This window comes from Electrophorus electricus, chromosome 20 (assembly GCF_013358815.1).
Source record: "Electrophorus electricus isolate fEleEle1 chromosome 20, fEleEle1.pri, whole genome shotgun sequence".
NCBI lineage: Eukaryota > Metazoa > Chordata > Actinopteri > Gymnotiformes > Gymnotidae > Electrophorus > Electrophorus electricus.
In genome coordinates this window covers 5,181,317-5,200,971 of record NC_049554.1, presented here as the reverse complement: position 1 = coordinate 5,200,971, position 19,655 = coordinate 5,181,317, and the positions used below count along the sequence as shown (strand labels likewise).

The window sequence follows — 19,655 nt, the reverse complement described above, 5'->3', positions numbered from 1 at the left end:
TAAAATTTCTTGTTTGTCTTTTTTATTTTATACAATATAAAAACATAGTTAAACATCAGTAACTAATCAATATTTCACTTACCTTTTCTCTTTCCATAAAATGTACTTGTTTGTATGGAAGCCATTTCATAGTGACAGAAAAAACAAGTTTTGGGAATTTCCCACCACATACCTTGTAAAATGACAGAAGTAAAAACACACTGTCACTACAGAGGACACACATGGAGGTGTTTCGGGAGGATATAGCCATCAAGAGCCCATTTTCCTCAAATCTGGAGCTTTTCTCCAAAACCTGTCGGCATCAATAAGCAACTTCCGCGTTAACCGCCGTTAAAACCCAGGCGCTTTCTGCACCGCCAGGTATACTCCATTCCTGCACCACAACATGAAGACCACTTTGGCTGTGTGCGTTTGCCTAATCTGTAAGTTTGATCGCTTTTCAATACCGTGTGAAATCTTCACTGTCAAGTTATGTTTAGCCATGAGTAGGCAGTTTTGTGTTGTCTTGTGCTTTGACGGCTACCGTCGTTCAACACGTTATTATTTTCTCAGTTCGTGTGCTCGTCTTTCACTGTGGTGGAAGCTATTGTGGGCGAACCGGTAGTTCTTCCATGTGCCATCGTCTGCCATGGCGATAATAACTGGAGCAGGTTCATTCCTGACACAACCACAGTTGCTCGCTGCGTCAGCGGGACGTGCAGGATCGGCGCTGATTTTAAGGAAAGATTTACATTCACGGGAAACGCCACACGAGGGAACATCTCCCTTCTGATCAATCCGGCTGTCTATAATGACATCGGATCCTACACCTGCAGCTGTGGAGGAAAAACAGCTGATGTAAAGCTCCAGGTTTTTGGTAAGTGTCGTAGAAGGAGGTGGTTGTGTCATTCTTAAGAGGCCTGAAGTGAGATAAGCGGGAGCGTTCAACAGTCATTATCCTACCGGGTTACACTGACACTTGTGAAAGGTGTTGCTAAAGTAGTTTATTTGAGAGAAAATGAATAACTAACATGAAATGTTGTCCCTCAGTTCCTACTGTAGTGGTGGCGAGAGAGCTGGAGACCATCACTCTCCCCTGCTATGGCGACACTCGAAGGAATGCCAGGGACGCACAGTGGCAGAAAGACGGACAACGTGTTCTGCACTACGACAGTAAAACTGGCACTGTGACCCATGGCAGAGGCTACGAAGAAAGATGTATGCTGTCAAAAGGTTTTGCAGATGGTGACCTGTCCCTCCACATCGGATCGGTTTCCGAATCAGATGAGGGAATTTATCGGTGTACCATTCATGATGAATCCCGGGAAGGAGAACCGCGTGCAGTCCTGCTGAAAGTGGAAAGTGAGTTGCTTATATTGTAACTGTTTCTGAAACTCTGCGTAGACTTGAGTGGGGTTCACATAAAATGAGGAACTGTCAAATACTCAAGCCATTTTGTTCTTTTCTTTTTTTAAATCAGACAACAAAACAGATGGAAGTCTTGGTTTTGGAACTGGAGTGTCTATAGGAGTGGCTATAACAGCTTTCACAGCCGCATCCATGGTCCTTGCCGTTTACCTTTGGAGAAGGTACAAAAGATGTCAGCCATTCCAGCATCCGATAGCATTCCTGTTCAGGAGCTGACGAGCATTTCCGCAGAAATGGAACCGTTCCAAGATTCCAACTGAGTCATTCGTAGACTAGTCATCTCAGGTTTTTTTGGAGCAGCATTAACAGTCCAGCATCCTGCACCAACAACTTTGTTTCTGGTCTGTCATGAAGCTACAATGAGACACTTTAGCATCCATCTTAGTGTTTACATATGTACAATGAAAACACTTAACCCAGTGGATTTAGTTGTTAGAGATGGATAGACACTTCAGACAGGATGTAAAGCTTTATTCTTCTATGTATTCTATTTATTCTATAAATTATTTGTTTTTAATAAAGGTCTTATACAAATGTAGTACTTCTTTATGGACATGTTCTGACAACCAATCCTCTCTGATTACATCTCCCACTTAGGATCCTTTAAAATGTTTAATACATTTACTTTGCTCTCATGCTTGCAAGTCACATTGCACAAAGAGAAGCAAGATGTTCTACTGCAATTTACTCTGACTTAATCAAATGTTATTTGACAGTTTGTCCTTCAGATGTAAATCAAAGCTCAATAGCACTCTTACCTATAGTAAATATCTGGATGGTGAATCGTCACTCAGCCCTACTCTGTACTGTGTGAAATGGGTCCTAGTAATAGAGCTCAGTACGGTAACGGCTCCTGTGCAGTTACCAACTTGCCATACCAAAGCTTTACCCCTTCAGGAGAATTTATATTGAAATCAATAAAACATTACCATCAATGCTTCAATTAAGCCCATGAGATATATATATATATATATATATATATATATATATATACACACACACACTTCAGGGCTGACCACCCAGTCTTAGGTCCTCAATTCAGGTTTCAGCACTGAGTTGAGTTTAGCCAATGCTGCTTCTGCACTCTGATTTTCGAGCTAGCGCTTTGATACAACTTCTTGAATCTGTTCTTGGTCTACTGGCACTTAATCCAAGCAAAAGAAACCTCCATTACCTGTGTTGACGACAGTATTTTGGAGCAAAAATGACACACCGGACAAACATTCGACAGCTTGAGTTGGCGGACATTTGGTATCACAAAGGAAGGGGAAGCGTTTTGGTTTTCTTTTTTCTGTACTAGTTTTACTGTATGAGGGCTGATGTCCTAAAAGCAGACGCCCCTCCAAGCCTCACGCCCGCGGTCCTCCCCTCCTCCCTTGTTGCATGTATCAGTGTGTTGTCTTTGTCTGGTCTTACTTTTAAGGCTTTGTCTAATTGTTAATAAAGAGAGGCACTTCTATACATTCTCTGTGTAACGTTGAGGAGGCAGAGCAGAATACGGGGACGGGTTGAGTAACATCCACCACTAGACACACATAAGCGTACGGTAATGACACAACAAGGATCAGGTGAGAAACACGAGCAGTCGTGACCATGCAAACACAAACGCACACACACAAAGACTTCGTATCTTGACACAATCCCTTCATAAACGTAGAGCCCCATGACTTTAGGTGTAGGCGCAGGCGCTCCGAGGCTGTGATCTTTAGGTAAGGGAGAGTCCTGGTGAGACGATGACGCTGCCTGACAGAGCAAGATACGGTGGGCGGAGCCTTGGTTTGTTCCTTGGGTTGATGTGTGTCAATCCTTGGACACTCATTGAGGCCCTTGGAGTCTTTGAGGGAGAGGGGCCGTATCGTGACACCGGTGAGCCTTTGAGTGTCTGAGCATTTCATATATCCTGAGACCCAGTGAAAAAAAAAAAAAGTATTTAAATTTAGGGTTTTTGTGATTTTCTGTCTCTTAAGAGTAAGACAAACATCTTACAATTCACAGTTTTTCAAAATTAATATTATTCTTAATTTAACAGCATGTCCACTGTAGACGACATCACAATAATTTTAATGGGAAAAAAGCTTTTCTCTATTTTTGACATTCCGGCCATACAGGTGCATAGTGAACTCTCAGTCTGTATTGACATATTTCAGTGAAACAAAAATCATATTTCATTCTGTTTCTTTAAAATTTCTTGTTTGTCTTTTTTATTTTATACAATATAAAAACATTATAGTTAAACATCAGTAACTAATCAATATTTCACTTACCTTTTCTCTTTCCATAAAATGTACTTGTTTCTATGGAAGCCATTTCATAGTGACAGAAAAAACAAGTTTTGGGAATTTCCCACCACATACCTTGTAAAATGACAGAAGTAAAAACACACTGTCACTACAGAGGACACACATGGCGGTGTTTCGGGAGGATATAGCCATCAAGAGCCCATTTTCCTCAAATCTGGAGCTTTTCTCCAAAACCTGTCGGCATCAATAAGCAACTTCCGCGTTAACCGCCGTTAAAACCCAGGCGCTTTCTGCACCGCCAGGTATACTCCATTCCTGCACCACAACATGAAGACCACTTTGGCTGTGTGCGTTTGCCTAATCTGTAAGTTTGATCGCTTTTCAATACCGTGTGAAATCTTCACTGTCAAGTTATGTTTAGCCATGAGTAGGCAGTTTTGTGTTGTCTTGTGCTTTGACGGCTACCGTCGTTCAACACGTTATTATTTTCTCTTTGATTATTAGTTTACCTGTCGAAGTTCGTGTGCTCATCTTTCACTGTCGTGGAAGCTATTGTGGGCAAACCGGCAGTTCTTCCATGTGCCATCGTCTGCCATGGCGATAATAACTGGACCAGGTTCATTCCTGACACAACCACAGTTGCTCGCTGCGTCAGCGGGACATGCAGGATCGGCGCTGATTTTAAGGAAAGATTTACATTCACGGGAAACGCCACACGAGGGAACATCTCCCTTCTGATCAATCCGGCTGTCTATAATGACATCGGATCCTACACCTGCAGCTGTGGAGGAAAAACAGCTGATGTAAAGCTCCAGGTTTTTGGTAAGTGTCGTAGAAGGAGGTGGTTGTGTCATTCTTAAGAGGCCTGAAGTGAGATAAGCGGGAGCGTTCAACAGTCATTATCCTACCGGGTTACACTGACACTTGTGAAAGGTGTTGCTAAAGTAGTTTACTTGAGAGAAAATGAATAACTAACATGAAATGTTGTCCCTCAGTTCCTACTGTAGTGGTGGCGAGAGAGCTGGAGACCATCACTCTCCCCTGCTATGGCGACACTCGAAGGAATGCCAGGGACGCACAGTGGCAGAAAGACGGACAACGTGTTCTGCACTACGACAGTAAAACTGGCACTGTGACCCATGGCAGAGGCTACGAAGAAAGATGTATGCTGTCAAAAGGTTTTGCAGATGGTGACCTGTCCCTCCACATCGGATCGGTTTCCGAATCAGATGAGGGAATTTATCGGTGTACCATTCATGATGAATCCTGGGAAGGAGAACCGCGTGCAGTCCTGCTGAAAGTGGAAAGTGAGTTGCTTATATTGTAACTGTTTCTGAAACTCTGCGTAGACTTGAGTGGGGTTCACATAAAATGAGGAACTGTCAAATACTCAAGCCATTTTGTTCTTTTCTTTTTTTAAATCAGACAACAAAACAGATGGAAGTCTTGGTTTTGGAACTGGAGTGTCTATAGGAGTGGCTATAACAGCTTTCACAGCCGCATCCATGGTCCTTGCCGTTTACCTTTGGAGAAGGTACAAAAGATGTCAGCCATTCCAGCATCCGATAGCATTCCTGTTCAGGAGCTGACGAGCATTTCCGCAGAAATGGAACCGTTCCAAGATTCCAACTGAGTCATTCGTAGACTAGTCATCTCAGGTTTTTTTGGAGCAGCATTAACAGTCCAGCATCCTGCACCAACAACTTTGTTTCTGGTCTGTCATGAAGCTACAATGAGACACTTTAGCATCCATCTTAGTGTTTACATATGTACAATGAAAACACTTAACCCAGTGGATTTAGTTGTTAGAGATGGATAGACACTTCAGACAGGATGTAAAGCTTTATTCTTCTATGTATTCTATTTATTCTATAAATTATTTGTTTTTAATAAAGGTCTTATACAAATGTAGTACTTCTTTATGGACATGTTCTGACAACCAATCCTCTCTGATTACATCTCCCACTTAGGATCCTTTAAAATGTTTAATACATTTACTTTGCTCTCATGCTTGCAAGTCACATTGCACAAAGAGAAGCAAGATGTTCTACTGCAATTTACTCTGACTTAATCAAATGTTATTTGACAGTTTGTCCTTCAGATGTAAATCAAAGCTCAATAGCACTCTTACCTATAGTAAATATCTGGATGGTGAATCGTCACTCAGCCCTACTCTGTACTGTGTGAAATGGGTCCTAGTAATAGAGCTCAGTACAGTAACGGCTCCTGTGCAGTTACCAACTTGCCATACCAAAGCTTTACCCCTTCAGGAGAATTTATATTGAAATCAATAAAACATTACCATCAATGCTTCAATTAAGCCCATGAGATATATATATATACACACACACACTTCAGGGCTGACCACCCAGTCTTAGGTCCTCAATTCAGGTTTCAGCACTGAGTTGAGTTTGAGCCAATGCTGCTTCTGCACTCTGATTTTCGAGCTAGCGCTTTGATACAACTTCTTGAATCTGTTCTTGGTCTACTGGCACTTAATCCAAGCAAAAGAAACCTCCATTACCTGTGTTGACGACAGTATTTTGGAGCAAAAATGACACACCGGACAAACATTCGACAGCTTGAGTTGGCGGACATTTGGTATCACAAAGGAAGGGGAAGCGTTTTGGTTTTCTTTTTTCTGTACTAGTTTTACTGTATGAGGGCTGATGTCCTAAAAGCAGACGCCCCTCCAAGCCTCACGCCCGCGGTCCTCCCCTCCTCCCTTGTTGCATGTATCAGTGTGTTGTCTTCGTCTGGTCTTACGTTTAAGGCTTTGTCTAATTGTTAATAAAGAGAGGCACTTCTATACATTCTCTGTGTAATGTTGAGGAGGCAGAGCAGAATACGGGGACGGGTTGAGTAACATCCACCACTAGACACACATAAGCGTACGGTAATGACACAACAAGGATCAGGTGAGAAACACGAGCAGTCGTGACCATGTAAACACAAACGCACACACACAAAGATTTCGTATCTTGACACAATCCCTTCATAAACGTAGAGCCCCATGACTTTAGGTATAGGCGCAGGCGCTCCGAGGCTGTGATCTTTAGGTAAGGGAGAGTCCTGGTGAGACGATGACGCTGCCTGACAGAGCGAGATACTTTGGGCGGAGCCTTGGTTTGTTCCTTGGGTTGATGTGTGTCAATCCTTGGACACTCATTGAGGCCCTTGGAGTCTTCGAGGGAGAGGGGCCGTATCGTGACACCGGTGAGCCTTTGAGGGTCTTTGAGCATTTCATATATCCTCCTGAGACCCAGTGAAAAAAAAAGTATTTAAATTTAGGGTTTTTGTGATTTTCTGTCTCTTAAGAGTAAGACAAACATCTTACAATTCACAGTTTTTCAAAATTAATATTATTCTTAATTTAACAGCATGTCCACTGTAGAGGACGTCAGGATAATTTTAATGGGAAAAAAAGCTTTTCTCTATTTTTGACATTCCAGCTATACAGGTGATATTAGACCAGATGCATAGTGAACTCTTTCACAGTCTGTATTGACATATTTCAGTGAAACAAAAATCATATTTCATTCTGTTTCTTTAAAATTTCTTGTTTGTCTTTTTTATTTTATACAATATAAAAACATTATAGTTAAACATCAGTAACTAATCAATATTTCACTTACCATTTCTCTTTCCATAAAATGTACTTGTTTGTATGGAAGCCATTTCATAGTGTCAGAAAAAACAAGTTTTGGGAATTTCCCACCACATACCTTGTAAAATGACAGAAGTAAAAACACACTGTCACTACAGAGGACACACATGGCGGTGTTTCGGGAGGATATAGCGATCAAGAGCCCATTTTCCTCAAATCTGGAGCTTTTCTCTAAAACCTGTCGGCATCAATAAGCAACTTCCGCGTTAACCGCCGTTAAAACCCAGGCGCTTTCTGCACCGCCAGGTATACTCCATTCCTGCGCCACAACATGAAGACCACTTTGGCTGTGTGCGTTTGCCTAATCTGTAAGTTTGATCACTTTTCAATACCGTGTGAAATCTTCACTGTCAAGTTATGTTTAGCCATGAGTAGGCAGTTTTGTGTTGTCTTGTGCTTTGACGGCTACCGTCGTTCAACACGTTATTATTTTCTCAGTTCGTGTGCTCGTCTTTCACTGTGGTGGAAGCTATTGTGGGCGAACCGGTAGTTCTTCCATGTGCCATCGTCTGCCATGGCGATAATAACTGGAGCAGGTTCATTCCTGACACAACCACAGTTGCTCGCTGCGTCAGCGGGACGTGCAGGATCGGCGCTGATTTTAAGGAAAGATTTACATTCACGGGAAACGCCACACGAGGGAACATCTCCCTTCTGATCAATCCGGCTGTCTATAATGACATCGGATCCTACACCTGCAGCTGTGGAGGAAAAACAGCTGATGTAAAGCTCCAGGTTTTTGGTAAGTGTCGTAGAAGGAGGTGGTTGTGTCATTCTTAAGAGGCCTGAAGTGAGATAAGCGGGAGCGTTCAACAGTCATTATCCTACCGGGTTACACTGACACTTGTGAAAGGTGTTGCTAAAGTAGTTTACTTGAGAGAAAATGAATAACTAACATGAAATGTTGTCCCTCAGTTCCTACTGTAGTGGTGGCGAGAGAGCTGGAGACCATCACTCTCCCCTGCTATGGCGACACTCGAAGGAATGCCAGGGACGCACAGTGGCAGAAAGACGGACAACGTGTTCTGCACTACGACAGTAAAACTGGCACTGTGACCCATGGCAGAGGCTACGAAGAAAGATGTATGCTGTCAAAAGGTTTTGCAGATGGTGACCTGTCCCTCCACATCGGATCGGTTTCCGAATCAGATGAGGGAATTTATCGGTGTACCATTCATGATGAATCCTGGGAAGGAGAACCGCGTGCAGTCCTGCTGAAAGTGGAAAGTGAGTTGCTTATATTGTAACCGTTTCTGAAACTCTGCGTAGACTTGAGTGGGGTTCACATAAAATGAGGAACTGTCAAATACTCAAGCCATTTTGTTCTTTTCTTTTTTTAAATCAGACAACAAAACAGATGGAAGTCTTGGTTTTGGAACTGGAGTGTCTATAGGAGTGGCTATAACAGCTTTCACAGCCGCATCCATGGTCCTTGCCGTTTACCTTTGGAGAAGGTACAAAAGATGTCAGCCATTCCAGCATCCGATAGCATTCCTGTTCAGGAGCTGACGAGCATTTCCGCAGAAATGGAACCGTTCCAAGATTCCAACTGAGTCATTCGTAGACTAGTCATCTCAGGTTTTTTTGGAGCAGCATTAACAGTCCAGCATCCTGCACCAACAACTTTGTTTCTGGTCTGTCATGAAGCTACAATGAGACACTTTAGCATCCATCTTAGTGTTTACATATGTACAATGAAAACACTTAACCCAGTGGATTTAGTTGTTAGAGATGGATAGACACTTCAGACAGGATGTAAAGCTTTATTCTTCTATGTATTCTATTTATTCTATAAATTATTTGTTTTTAATAAAGGTCTTATACAAATGTAGTACTTCTTTATGGACATGTTCTGACAACCAATCCTCTCTGATTACATCTCCCACTTAGGATCCTTTAAAATGTTTAATACATTTACTTTGCTCTCATGCTTGCAAGTCACATTGCACAAAGAGAAGCAAGATGTTCTACTGCAATTTACTCTGACTTAATCAAATGTTATTTGACAGTTTGTCCTTCAGATGTAAATCAAAGCTCAATAGCACTCTTACCTATAGTAAATATCTGGATGGTGAATCGTCACTCAGCCCTACTCTGTACTGTGTGAAATGGGTCCTAGTAATAGAGCTCAGTACAGTAACGGCTCCTGTGCAGTTACCAACTTGCCATACCAAAGCTTTACCCCTTCAGGAGAATTTATATTGAAATCAATAAAACATTACCATCAATGCTTCAATTAAGCCCATGAGATATATATATATATACACACACACACTTCAGGGCTGACCACCCAGTCTTAGGTCCTCAATTCAGGTTTCAGCACTGAGTTGAGTTTGAGCCAATGCTGCTTCTGCACTCTGATTTTCGAGCTAGCGCTTTGATACAACTTCTTGAATCTGTTCTTGGTCTACTGGCACTTAATCCAAGCAAAAGAAACCTCCATTACCTGTGTTGACGACAGTATTTTGGAGCAAAAATGACACACCGGACAAACATTCGACAGCTTGAGTTGGCGGACATTTGGTATCACAAAGGAAGGGGAAGCGTTTTGGTTTTCTTTTTTCTGTACTAGTTTTACTGTATGAGGGCTGATGTCCTAAAAGCAGACGCCCCTCCAAGCCTCACGCCCGCGGTCCTCCCCTCCTCCCTTGTTGCATGTATCAGTGTGTTGTCTTCGTCTGGTCTTACGTTTAAGGCTTTGTCTAATTGTTAATAAAGAGAGGCACTTCTATACATTCTCTGTGTAACGTTGAGGAGGCAGAGCAGAATACGGGGACGGGTTGAGTAACATCCACCACTAGACACACAGAAGCGTACGGTAATGACACAACAAGGATCAGGTGAGAAACACGAGCGGTCGTGACCATGCAAACACAAACGCACACACACAAAGACTTCGTATCTTGACACAATCCCTTCATAAACGTAGAGCCCCATGACTTTAGGTGTAGGCGCAGGAGCTCTGAGGCTGTGATCTTTAGGTAAGGGAGAGTCCTGGTGAGACGATGACGCTGCCTGACAGAGCGAGATACTTTGGGCGGAGCCTTGGTTTGTTCCTTGGTTTGATGTGTGTGTTGAGCCTTGGACGCTCATTGAGGCTCTTGGAGTCTTCGAGGGAGAGGGGCCATATCGTGACACCAGTGAGCCTTTGAGGGTCTGAGCATTTCATATATCCTGAGACCCAGTGAAAAAAATATATTTAAATTTAGGGTTTTTGTGATTTTCTGTCTCAAGAGTAAGACAAACATCTTACAATTCACAGTTTCAAAATTAATATTATTCTTAATTTAACAGTATGTCCACTGTAGAGGACATCAGGATCATTTTAATGGGAAAAAAGCTTTTCTCTATTTTTGACATTCCGGCTATACAGGTGCATAGTGAACTCTCAGTCTGTACTGACATATTTCAGTGAAACAAAAATCATATTTCATTCTGTTTCTTTAAAATTTCTTGTTTGTCTTTTTATTTTATACAATATAAAAACATTATAGTTAAACATCAGTAACTAATCAATATTTCACTTACCTTTTCTCTTTCCATAAAATGTACTTGTTTCTATGGAAGCCATTTCATAATGACAGAAAAAAAAGTTTTGGGAATCTCCCACCACATACCTTGTAAAATGACAGAAGTAAAAACAATGTCACTACAGAGGACACACATGGCGGTGTTTCGGGAGGATATAGCCATCAAGAGCCCATTTTCCTCAAATCTGGAGCTTTTCTCCAAAACCTGTCGGCATCAATAAGCAGCTTCCGCGTTAACCGCCGTTAAAACCCAGGCGCTTTCTGCACCGCCAGGTATACTCCATTCCTGCACCACAACATGAAGACCACTTTGGCTGTGTGCGTTTGCCTAATCTGTAAGTTTGATCGCTTTTCAATACCGTGTGAAATCTTCACTGTCAAGTTATGTTTAGCCATGAGTAGGCAGTTTTGTGTTGTCTTGTGCTTTGACGGCTACCGTCGTTCGACACGTTATTATTTTCTCAGTTCGTATGCTCGTCTTTCGCTGTGGTGAAAGCTATTGTGGGCGAACCGGTAGTTCTTCCAGGTTTGACACGCCCACCCACCCACATGCGCGAAAATGGTATGACCCATGCAGGCTAAGCGCTTGGCGCACAGCGGTTCCACGCCAAAGCTACAATATGAGGATCGTTTTGAGTCTCTGCCTAATCGGTAAGTTTGTATCGCTTTTATCGCAATTCCATATGAAATTCTCCTTTTCAAGTTATGTTGAGCCATGACCAGGAACTTGGCAGTCGTGCTTTGTCTTCTGCTTCGTGAGCTCCCAATGCCTGTGTGTCCTAACTTTCGGCCGAGTTACCAAGATGCCTTGTAGCCTAGCCGCTCTTGTACCGAACTTGCAGACGAGCCGGGAAAACCGCATGTCCCTCAACACATTACTTTGTGTTATTTTGTTTCTTTTATTAGTTTACCTGTCGAAGTTCGTGTGCTCATCTTTCACTGTCGTGGAAGCTATTGTGGGCAAACCGGCAGTTCTTCCATGTGCCATCGTCTGCCATGGCGATAATAACTGGAGCAGGTTCATTCCTGACACAACCACAGTTGCTCGCTGCGTCAGCGGGACGTGCAGGATCGGCGCTGATTTTAAGGAAAGATTTACATTCACGGGAAACGCCACACGAGGGAACATCTCCCTTCTGATCAGTCCGGCTGTCTATAATGACATCGGATCCTACACCTGCAGCTGTGGAGGAAAAACAGCTGATGTAAAGCTCCATGTTTTTGGTAAGTGTCGTAGAAGGAGGTGGTTGTCATTCTTAAGAGGCCTGAAGTGAGATAAGCGGGAGCGTTTAACAGTCATTATCCTACCGGGTTACACTGACACTTGTGAAAGGTGTTGCTAAAGTAGTTTACTTGAGAGAAAATGAATAACTAACATGAAATGTTGTCCCTCAGTTCCTACTGTAGTGGTGGCGAGAGAGCTGGAGAACATCACTCTCCCCTGCTATGGCGACACTCGAAGGGATGCCAGGGACGCACAGTGGCAGAAAGACGGACAACGTGTTCTGCACTACGACAGTAAAACTGGCACTGTGACCCATGGCAGAGGCTACGAAGAAAGATGTATGCTGTCAAAAGGTTTTGCAGATGGTGACCTGTCCCTCCACATCGGATCGGTTTCCGAATCAGATGAGGGAATTTATCGGTGTACCATTCATGATGAATCCCGGGAAGGAGAACCGCGTGCAGTCCTGCTGAAAGTGGAAAGTGAGTTGCTTATATTGTAACCGTTTCTAAAACTCTGCGTAGACTTGAGTGGGGTTCACATAAAATGAGGAACTGTCAAATACTCAAGCCATTTTGTTTTTTTCTTTTTTTAAATCAGACAACAAAACAGATGGAAGTCTCAGTTTTGGAACTGGAGTGTCTATAGGAGTGGTTATAACAGCTTTCACAGCCGTATCCATGGTCCTTGCCGTTTACCTTTGGAGAAGGTACAAAAGATGTCAGCCATTCCAGCATCTGATAAAGTTCCTCCTCAGGAGCTGACGAGCATTTCTGCAGAAACTGAACCCCTCAAGATTTCAACTCGGCCATTCCTGGACTAGTCATCTCAGGGTTTTTTGGAGCACCATTAACAGTCCAGTATCCTGCACCAACAACTTTGTAGCTTCATGCCAGACCAGAAACAGTGAATGTAAAGGCTAAGCTCAGCTGAGTAGACACTTTAGCATCCATCTTAGTGTTTACATATGTACAATGAAAACACTTAACCTACTGGTTGCAGATCTATACACTAAGCCCTAAGAGCAGTTTAAGAGCTACCCCATTTGTACTTTTACCTTGCCTGTTTCACTTTTTTTTAATGGACAAAACTATGCATTTATTCCTTCCCTTCACAGGTTTTTTTTAAATTCTACTTTAAACTTGTCATTTTATTCTGTAACTGAAGTGATCATGTCTAGTTTATGAACATTTGTCATGTACTTTGCTTATGATATCAGGACAAAGCTTTTTGTGGTCCATTTTCCATATTTCTTTTTGTAAACCATTTTAAGAGGTCCTATAGAAATGTATTACTTCATGAACATATGGTCAAACAGTTCAGTCTTAGGACCTCAATTTAGGTTTCAGCTCTAACTCATTTCTGGTTGTATCAGTTAATTTTTTTTTTTTTTTTAACTCCAGCTCAGTGTACCAATGACACTTTGGGAGTAGATAACACTATTAAGTCACTATTTGTACATTTAAATGCTAAATGAAAAAAACAGCACAATGACTCCACATCTTTCTCACAATATAAGAGATCTCTTGCATTATATAAAGTATTGCAGAAGGGTTCCAAGTTGGCAGACTAAAGCCAACTCATTAATTTCCACTTCTTGCTTTGACAAGCCTCTTTATTTAAAAAAAAAATAAATTAAAAGGAGGGGAAAGGAACAGACATCTTAACACCACAAGGACTCCAACTCTGCTCTCTTCCGACTCAAGCCCGTGACTACCAGTAAGGACAGCTCCACCTCAAAGAGGGCAACACGACTAGTAGCAGCTGAAGGGGCAGGTCAGCCATCCGAAGTGTCCCTGCAACAGAAGTACACTGGTTATAGCACCTTACCGAAATATTCCATTTTAAAGTTTGCTGGTCATTCAGTGGCTCAGAAGTCTTTGGCTTAAATTCATAGGCAGTCAACATGGTCGGTCTGCCGGGGAAAAAAAAGTCATCACAGACACTGGATCAAATGAGCGAGCAGTCTAGAGAGCTTAAGACGCACCATTTCAACATGGAGGACACCAGCACCCTCATGCTAGATTCCAGTCTTAAAGTACCAGGGAACCTAAGATTCAGAGAAACATTTGTGATGAGAGCATATTTTTGGTAGATTTAATAGATGCATATTAAGCAATTTAAGAAAATTCTGGCTTAATACACATGGTTGCACTGCTGAGGGAAACCGTTCACACTACAATGCCAGCAACACATAGGAGCGCCCAGATCCAGAATCACTGCAGTCAAAGGGAAGTGTGAGAACGACACTACACAAACTCACCGGGCCCAAGTCCGTCACCCATTAAGTCTCCACACCTACAATTAAAAAACAAAACCGTAAAGGACCTTACAAAGGTAACATTTTTGTACAGTCAAGAGTTTGCCGCAGCTCAGACGGTTTGGCTTAAATTTTGTACAGTCAACAGAGTCGATCTGCTGGGGAAAAAAGTATATAGTCATCAGAGCCGAGGGAGAAAAAAAAAAGAAAGAAATCTAATCCACACGGACGGACCCGAGCAGCTCACCGGCGCGATCGTCCCTGCGAGCGCTGCCAGGTACGCGGAGCCCGCCATTGTGGCTGTCGAGCCGTCCACGTGTTGCCCGTCCACGTGTTGCCTAAAAAATGCGGACGACAATCTGTTAGAAGTTGTTTAATGAAACGTTAGTTATTTTTATCAGCTAGCACAATAAAACGAAGAACGTAGAAGGACCAGAATACTTGTGCATGGATTGCCCAAAGCGATGCCTAGCTTAACATTCTTTTGTGGGAAACACAACACACAGCTGCGGTATTTCTGCGCAAGGTATTAATATAATTACTTATTCTTATCAAATATAAATTAAAAGTATCACGCAAACGACAAGACTAGACAAAACACAACCTTACCTTTTTTGCAGCAAAATGGGACAGGCGTGTGTGCGCCGAGGGCTTATATAGTGTTTTTGGCACAGTTCCTGCGCATGCGCTGTGTAGGCTCTTTTCTTTTGGTTAGTGTAGTTTTTTGGAGTGGGGGGGGGGGGTGGGGGGTGGCATGTAGGCCTACAGAATAAAATTAATAACATAACTGATGTCATAGAAATTCTAAATACTTCAACAAATATTAGTACCTCCTTTTATATGTGGTGTGTTTGTTGTGTATGAGTTAGTGGGATCATTTAGCCTACATAATTATCTCTAAGATTAATTATGATTCATTTAAGATTAAACTTACGTTTTTCTAAAAAGTGTGTTAATAATTAAAGAAAAATAACTTTGTTTAAGTTGTGTGAACCGAGCTATCATAACTTATAGCTACTGCAATCGATGTTATAGTTTTGCTATTATAACTTATAGCTACTGCAATCGATGTTATAGTTTTGCTATCATAACTTATAGCTACTGCAGTCGATGTTATAGTTTTGCTATCATAACTTTTACCTACTACAATCAATGTTATAGGTTTGCCTACTTTATGTCCTTATATCTTGTGAATAGGTAACGATATGTATCGTGTTCCGTTTACACTGACGTATTTTATCTTATCCACTAGGTGGCAGTATAAACTAGATAGAGATATTGTTGAGCGCAGCACGTTGGCCCATCAGTTCGGCTACTCGAAATATCTTGCTTTGAAATGATCAGTTTTCAAAAGACAACGCATTATAATATGTTGAACACTGGTTGTGAGCTCATATTGAATTGCCAGTTTAAGACGTATTAGGTTTAGGTTAAACGTTTTCGACTCGTTACTCGTTAATACAGTCACCGGATTCTCCCTAAGAATAGACTGGATGCATTTCCTCTTCCTTACATTTACGATGTCTCTATAAATAGAAATGATGTAGGCTACTAACTGGCTTAATAAAATAATTATTAATCTTAAAAACACAGCACACACACACACACACACACACACACACACACACACACACACACACACACAAGAACACTTGTTATCTCTCCCCACAGAGCAATTAGCACCTATCTCTGTCACCATTAACACCTGTGCTCCTCTCCCTCAGTTTCCCCTCACTACCCCATAGTGAAGTCAGCACTGCCAGGGCACATCCCAGTTCTTTGTCTCAGTTCAGTAAGTCCGCCCGTGAATGAGGAATTGTCCCATATTACCCACTGATTCCTTCCCACTTTGTGTCTGCGTGGCCCAGTGGTGCTTCTCAAGCAACCGTAAACAGCTGACTGCAGCCCACTCCCACACAAGGAAACAGATGTGCAGTTTCATCATAACATCTGAGTATTTACCTCACCTAGAAGGTTCCTCTTTAGATTATATGTTTACAAGCCACGTGTTCCAAATGCATAATGTCTAGTTAAATATTCATATGTTCATACTACTTATTGAATGTTGCGTGTATATGGATCTATTCCTTCAACAGATCAATATCGTGTGAGGATTTCCTTACATTTGACAAGCTGCAGGCATGTGTGAACAGCCTTTTAACGATCATATGCTAAGGGGGGGGGTCAGTGATCGGATCACTGATTCAATGACTGGATTAGTTATACATCAGGAGAGAGATTTATCTGATGAGAGTAAATTAGTGTATTATTTTCATCAATAAGACTGAGATGTTTCCAGTGTATACGGTTATGATGTGCTGTATAAGGATGGTATCATCTTCGTGCTAATTGTGTAACACAAGCAGCAGATATTTGCCTTATCATCAATGTGAACGCGGACAGAGAAGAAGAACATGTCCTGCGAGAAAACGTCTTCTTCGGCGCAGCACATGCTCATTGCCTGTCTGGAGACTGTGGAAGCCACTGCCCAGGGGACAGAGGTGGCGAGGTCACCATGCATATGATCTAACCAGGGTGTGGGACGCATTTGACCTTTGGGCCCTGTCTGGAACAGGCAGAGACAGTGCAGGCTCGGCAGGAGGGCGGTGCTGGTCGCTAGGCTGCTGTCTCCTGGCTACAGTCACCGAGGCACCAGGAAAGGGGGCACCAGCCCAGCAGTGGGGAGGAGCAGACCAGAGCCAAGAGTCAGAGCAGTCGTGCTGTCTGCAGAGTTTCTAAAGGATGACTGTCAACCTGATGTCACTTCTCTAATCAATCAGATCAGGCAGGGTCAGGGTCACTGGTGTAAGGAAGGGGGACGCAGGGTGTGCACACCAGGGGGGCAGCAAGCTGCCCCTCACCTCCACCCTGCCTATTGCGATGGGCCCCCAGAAGTTTGCACTACACCCCTGGCCAGAGCTACGTTAGGCTACTCAGGTGCAGTGTAATTGCCAGAAAATAATTTTAATGGGGGATGAGGAAAAATAGTAAATTAAATCACTGAAAAATGTAACTGACAAATGCAATGTAGTACTAGATACTACTAGAAGCAGTTGAAGAGTTCAGAGTTTGGAACTTCATTATTTAAGGCATTATCAACCATCAACACTGCTGCCACATTTAACCACGTTAATGGGCATAGGAAATACAATTATATGGCATCTCCATTTAAAAAAAAACACAACAACCTTTTTTGTCAGAATTGAAGACGTCCCTGAATTTGTTTATATTTTTATGACCGAATGTACATTACTTTCGAGCATAAATGGGAAAAATGCATGATCCTAACTGGTGATTGATTAAAACTGTTTCACACCATAGAAGCTATTAGACAATAACATTTGATATTATTTTTTAACATTTAGCAGCCCCCACGTTGTGCCTGCGTTCAGGTGGAGTTTTTTTTTGTTTTTTGTTTTGCTTTGTTTTGCCATATTCTTTTGCTACCTTAACAAGTTTCACTCGTGTTATCAACAGTGAAGGATTTCCATTTAACTCTGCCCCCTGCCCTCACCACACCCTTTCTAAAGGGAACCGCCGAAAAGGTTGGTGATGCGCGCACGCTCCACCCACAACGTTCCGCGCGCTACTTAAAGTCTGCCTCCAGCACCCCTGGACCTGTCCGCGCGCTAGACGCGGGCACGAGAGAGAAGTGTTGGTCAAGTCGCCTTAAGACCTTTGATCATTCCCCCCCGCCCAAACACACAAGTGCAAAGAAGATTCATGAAAATTCTGTAACAATCTAAGCAGTTGAATTATGGAACATTAACTACACATGCATTTGCAGAAATGAAACGGTAATTACGGGAAACGGAACGTTAACAGAGTGGTTTTCAGCATGTTTACGTTGTGGCGACTGCGCGTGGCAGCGGTGATGGTGTGCAGCGTTGTGGCGGAAGCTTCGTCCCTCAACCTCACGCTGGACGGTGAGACGCGCGCCGCTCTCGCGCAGCGGAGGCTGAAGACCCAGGAGCGCCGGGAGATTCAGCGCGAGATCCTGTCTCTTCTGGGCTTGCCCCACCGACCGCGGCCGCTCGTCCGCGAGAAGCAGACTGCGGCGCCGTTGTACATGCTTGACCTGTACAACGCGATCCTCCCGGAGGGAGAGACGCGCAGCGGCTACGTGCACTCCCGTCAGCCAGCCTCCGCCACGCCGGGACCGCACGCCGTGGCCCCGCAAGACAGCCGCTTTCTCATGGACGCAGACATGGTGATGAGTTTTGTCAATCTGGGTGAGTGAAATCACTTATTCACACGCATTTTAGGATGTGTGCTTAACGCGCGCGCGCTGAGCTGGGTTCGGTAAGTAGGCGCTCGTTTGTTGCGCATCGGCTACGTTGGCTATATCTATGTATCTATCTATGTATCTATCTGTCTATCTATGTGTCTATCTGTCTATCTATGTATGTATCTATATAGGTGTATTTTAAGGGATTTTCTGTTGCGTCGCTATAGTGAAGGTCCCAGTTGTGTGTCTGGTTTATTTGTGTACAAGTAAGACTGTCGTTGCTCTTTTCTCTGAAGGGACAAGTAAATGTCATGACAGCATCCACATGTCTGATATGCGTGCTGTGAATACCCTCAAAGCTGGGAGAAGAGCTTTGATTCACATGACCAGACTTATGGAAGGTATTTTATGAACTTCCTGGGGAAAAAAAAGAAATCTGGTTAGGATTTTTGTATTTGGAGAGGGAGGGAGAGAGCACGAGACACACATAGATGCGTTTTTAATTATTTTTACAAGTAATAATAATTTAAAAAACTTTATTGTTGTTGTTTAGAGGACAGGGTTACTGCAGATGCATGTGTGGGTGAAGGTTCGTGCGCACATGCATTTGTTAGTGTGTATTTGTGCATCTGGAGGGCTGAGACTGAGACTTCCTTGGACAGTGTTGCATTTATTAAGCCCAAATCCCGACTTTGTTTCTCTTGGACACCAGGCTGCTCCTGGTGTTTCTGTACTCAAACAGCAGCTCTTATCCTGATGTGATCTTATGAGGAATTGGTAGAGGCGAACAGTGTACGTGGGGCTTGCCCTCTTACAGGACATTTCTGTACACCTGTGATGATCAACAGAGCAGTTTCCTCCTCAGGTTGTGTGTCTGGAGTGGGTGGACAGGTCAGTTCAGGACCGCACCCGACGATTGGATGAATGAGTGATGACTCATGCACCTAAACCAAAGACCATGGACACCAAACATGTCTTGGCTGATTGACTGCAACTGGCATAAGTGGAAAAAAAAATTATGTAAATGTAGTTTTCGCCAAATTGACCCTTTTTAAATGGCACCGAAATCTGCGTTGCGATTCAGTCTGGTAGGATTTT

General features: G+C 42.9%; 3 protein-coding genes, 1 long non-coding RNA gene and 2 other non-coding genes across 7 annotated transcripts in view; 3 read left to right on the top strand and 3 right to left on the bottom strand.

Moving 5' to 3' along the window:
• Positions 1 to 3,140: 3,140 nt before the first annotated feature.
• Positions 3,141 to 5,558, top strand: LOC118240385. Its single transcript, XM_035520599.1, has 4 exons — positions 3,141 to 3,273; positions 4,152 to 4,469; positions 4,643 to 4,954; positions 5,073 to 5,558. The coding sequence occupies exons 1-4, from the start codon at positions 3,141 to 3,143 to the stop codon at positions 5,234 to 5,236; spliced, it is 927 nt and encodes a 308-aa protein (XP_035376492.1). The 3' UTR covers positions 5,237 to 5,558.
• A 5,854-nt stretch (positions 5,559 to 11,412) lies between these two features.
• Positions 11,413 to 13,304, top strand: LOC113568300 (CD226 antigen-like). The gene is made up of 4 exons (XM_035520473.1): positions 11,413 to 11,495; positions 11,751 to 12,068; positions 12,240 to 12,551; positions 12,670 to 13,304. Exons 1-4 carry the CDS (start codon positions 11,465 to 11,467, stop codon positions 12,831 to 12,833), a joined length of 825 nt encoding a protein of 274 aa, XP_035376366.1. The 5' UTR covers positions 11,413 to 11,464; the 3' UTR covers positions 12,834 to 13,304.
• A 348-nt stretch (positions 13,305 to 13,652) lies between these two features.
• On the bottom strand, positions 13,653 to 15,017 carry LOC118240369. 2 transcript variants are annotated; one of them, XR_004775369.1, is made up of 5 exons: positions 14,939 to 15,017; positions 14,564 to 14,667; positions 14,333 to 14,367; positions 14,057 to 14,119; positions 13,653 to 13,865 (listed from the first exon to the last, which is right to left on the bottom strand). It is a non-coding gene; the product is annotated as an uncharacterized LOC118240369 (long non-coding RNA). The 2 variants fall into 2 exon arrangements; XR_004775368.1 differs by having other exon boundaries at positions 14,577 to 14,667.
• Positions 13,931 to 14,019, bottom strand: LOC118240396. The gene has a single exon (XR_004775400.1). It is a non-coding gene; the product is annotated as a small nucleolar SNORD12/SNORD106 (small nucleolar RNA).
• LOC113585681 lies at positions 14,433 to 14,524 on the bottom strand. The gene has a single exon (XR_003411532.1). It is a non-coding gene; the product is annotated as a small nucleolar SNORD12/SNORD106 (small nucleolar RNA).
• A 2,947-nt stretch (positions 15,018 to 17,964) lies between the features above and the next one.
• The window catches only part of bmp7a (bone morphogenetic protein 7a), a 9,982-nt gene continuing 8,291 nt past the window's right edge, over positions 17,965 to 19,655 (top strand). The window contains exon 1 of the mRNA XM_027023335.2: positions 17,965 to 18,561. Coding sequence (XP_026879136.2) covers positions 18,168 to 18,561 — 394 coding nt within the window. The 5' untranslated portion in view covers positions 17,965 to 18,167. The remainder of the gene's footprint in view (positions 18,562 to 19,655) is intronic.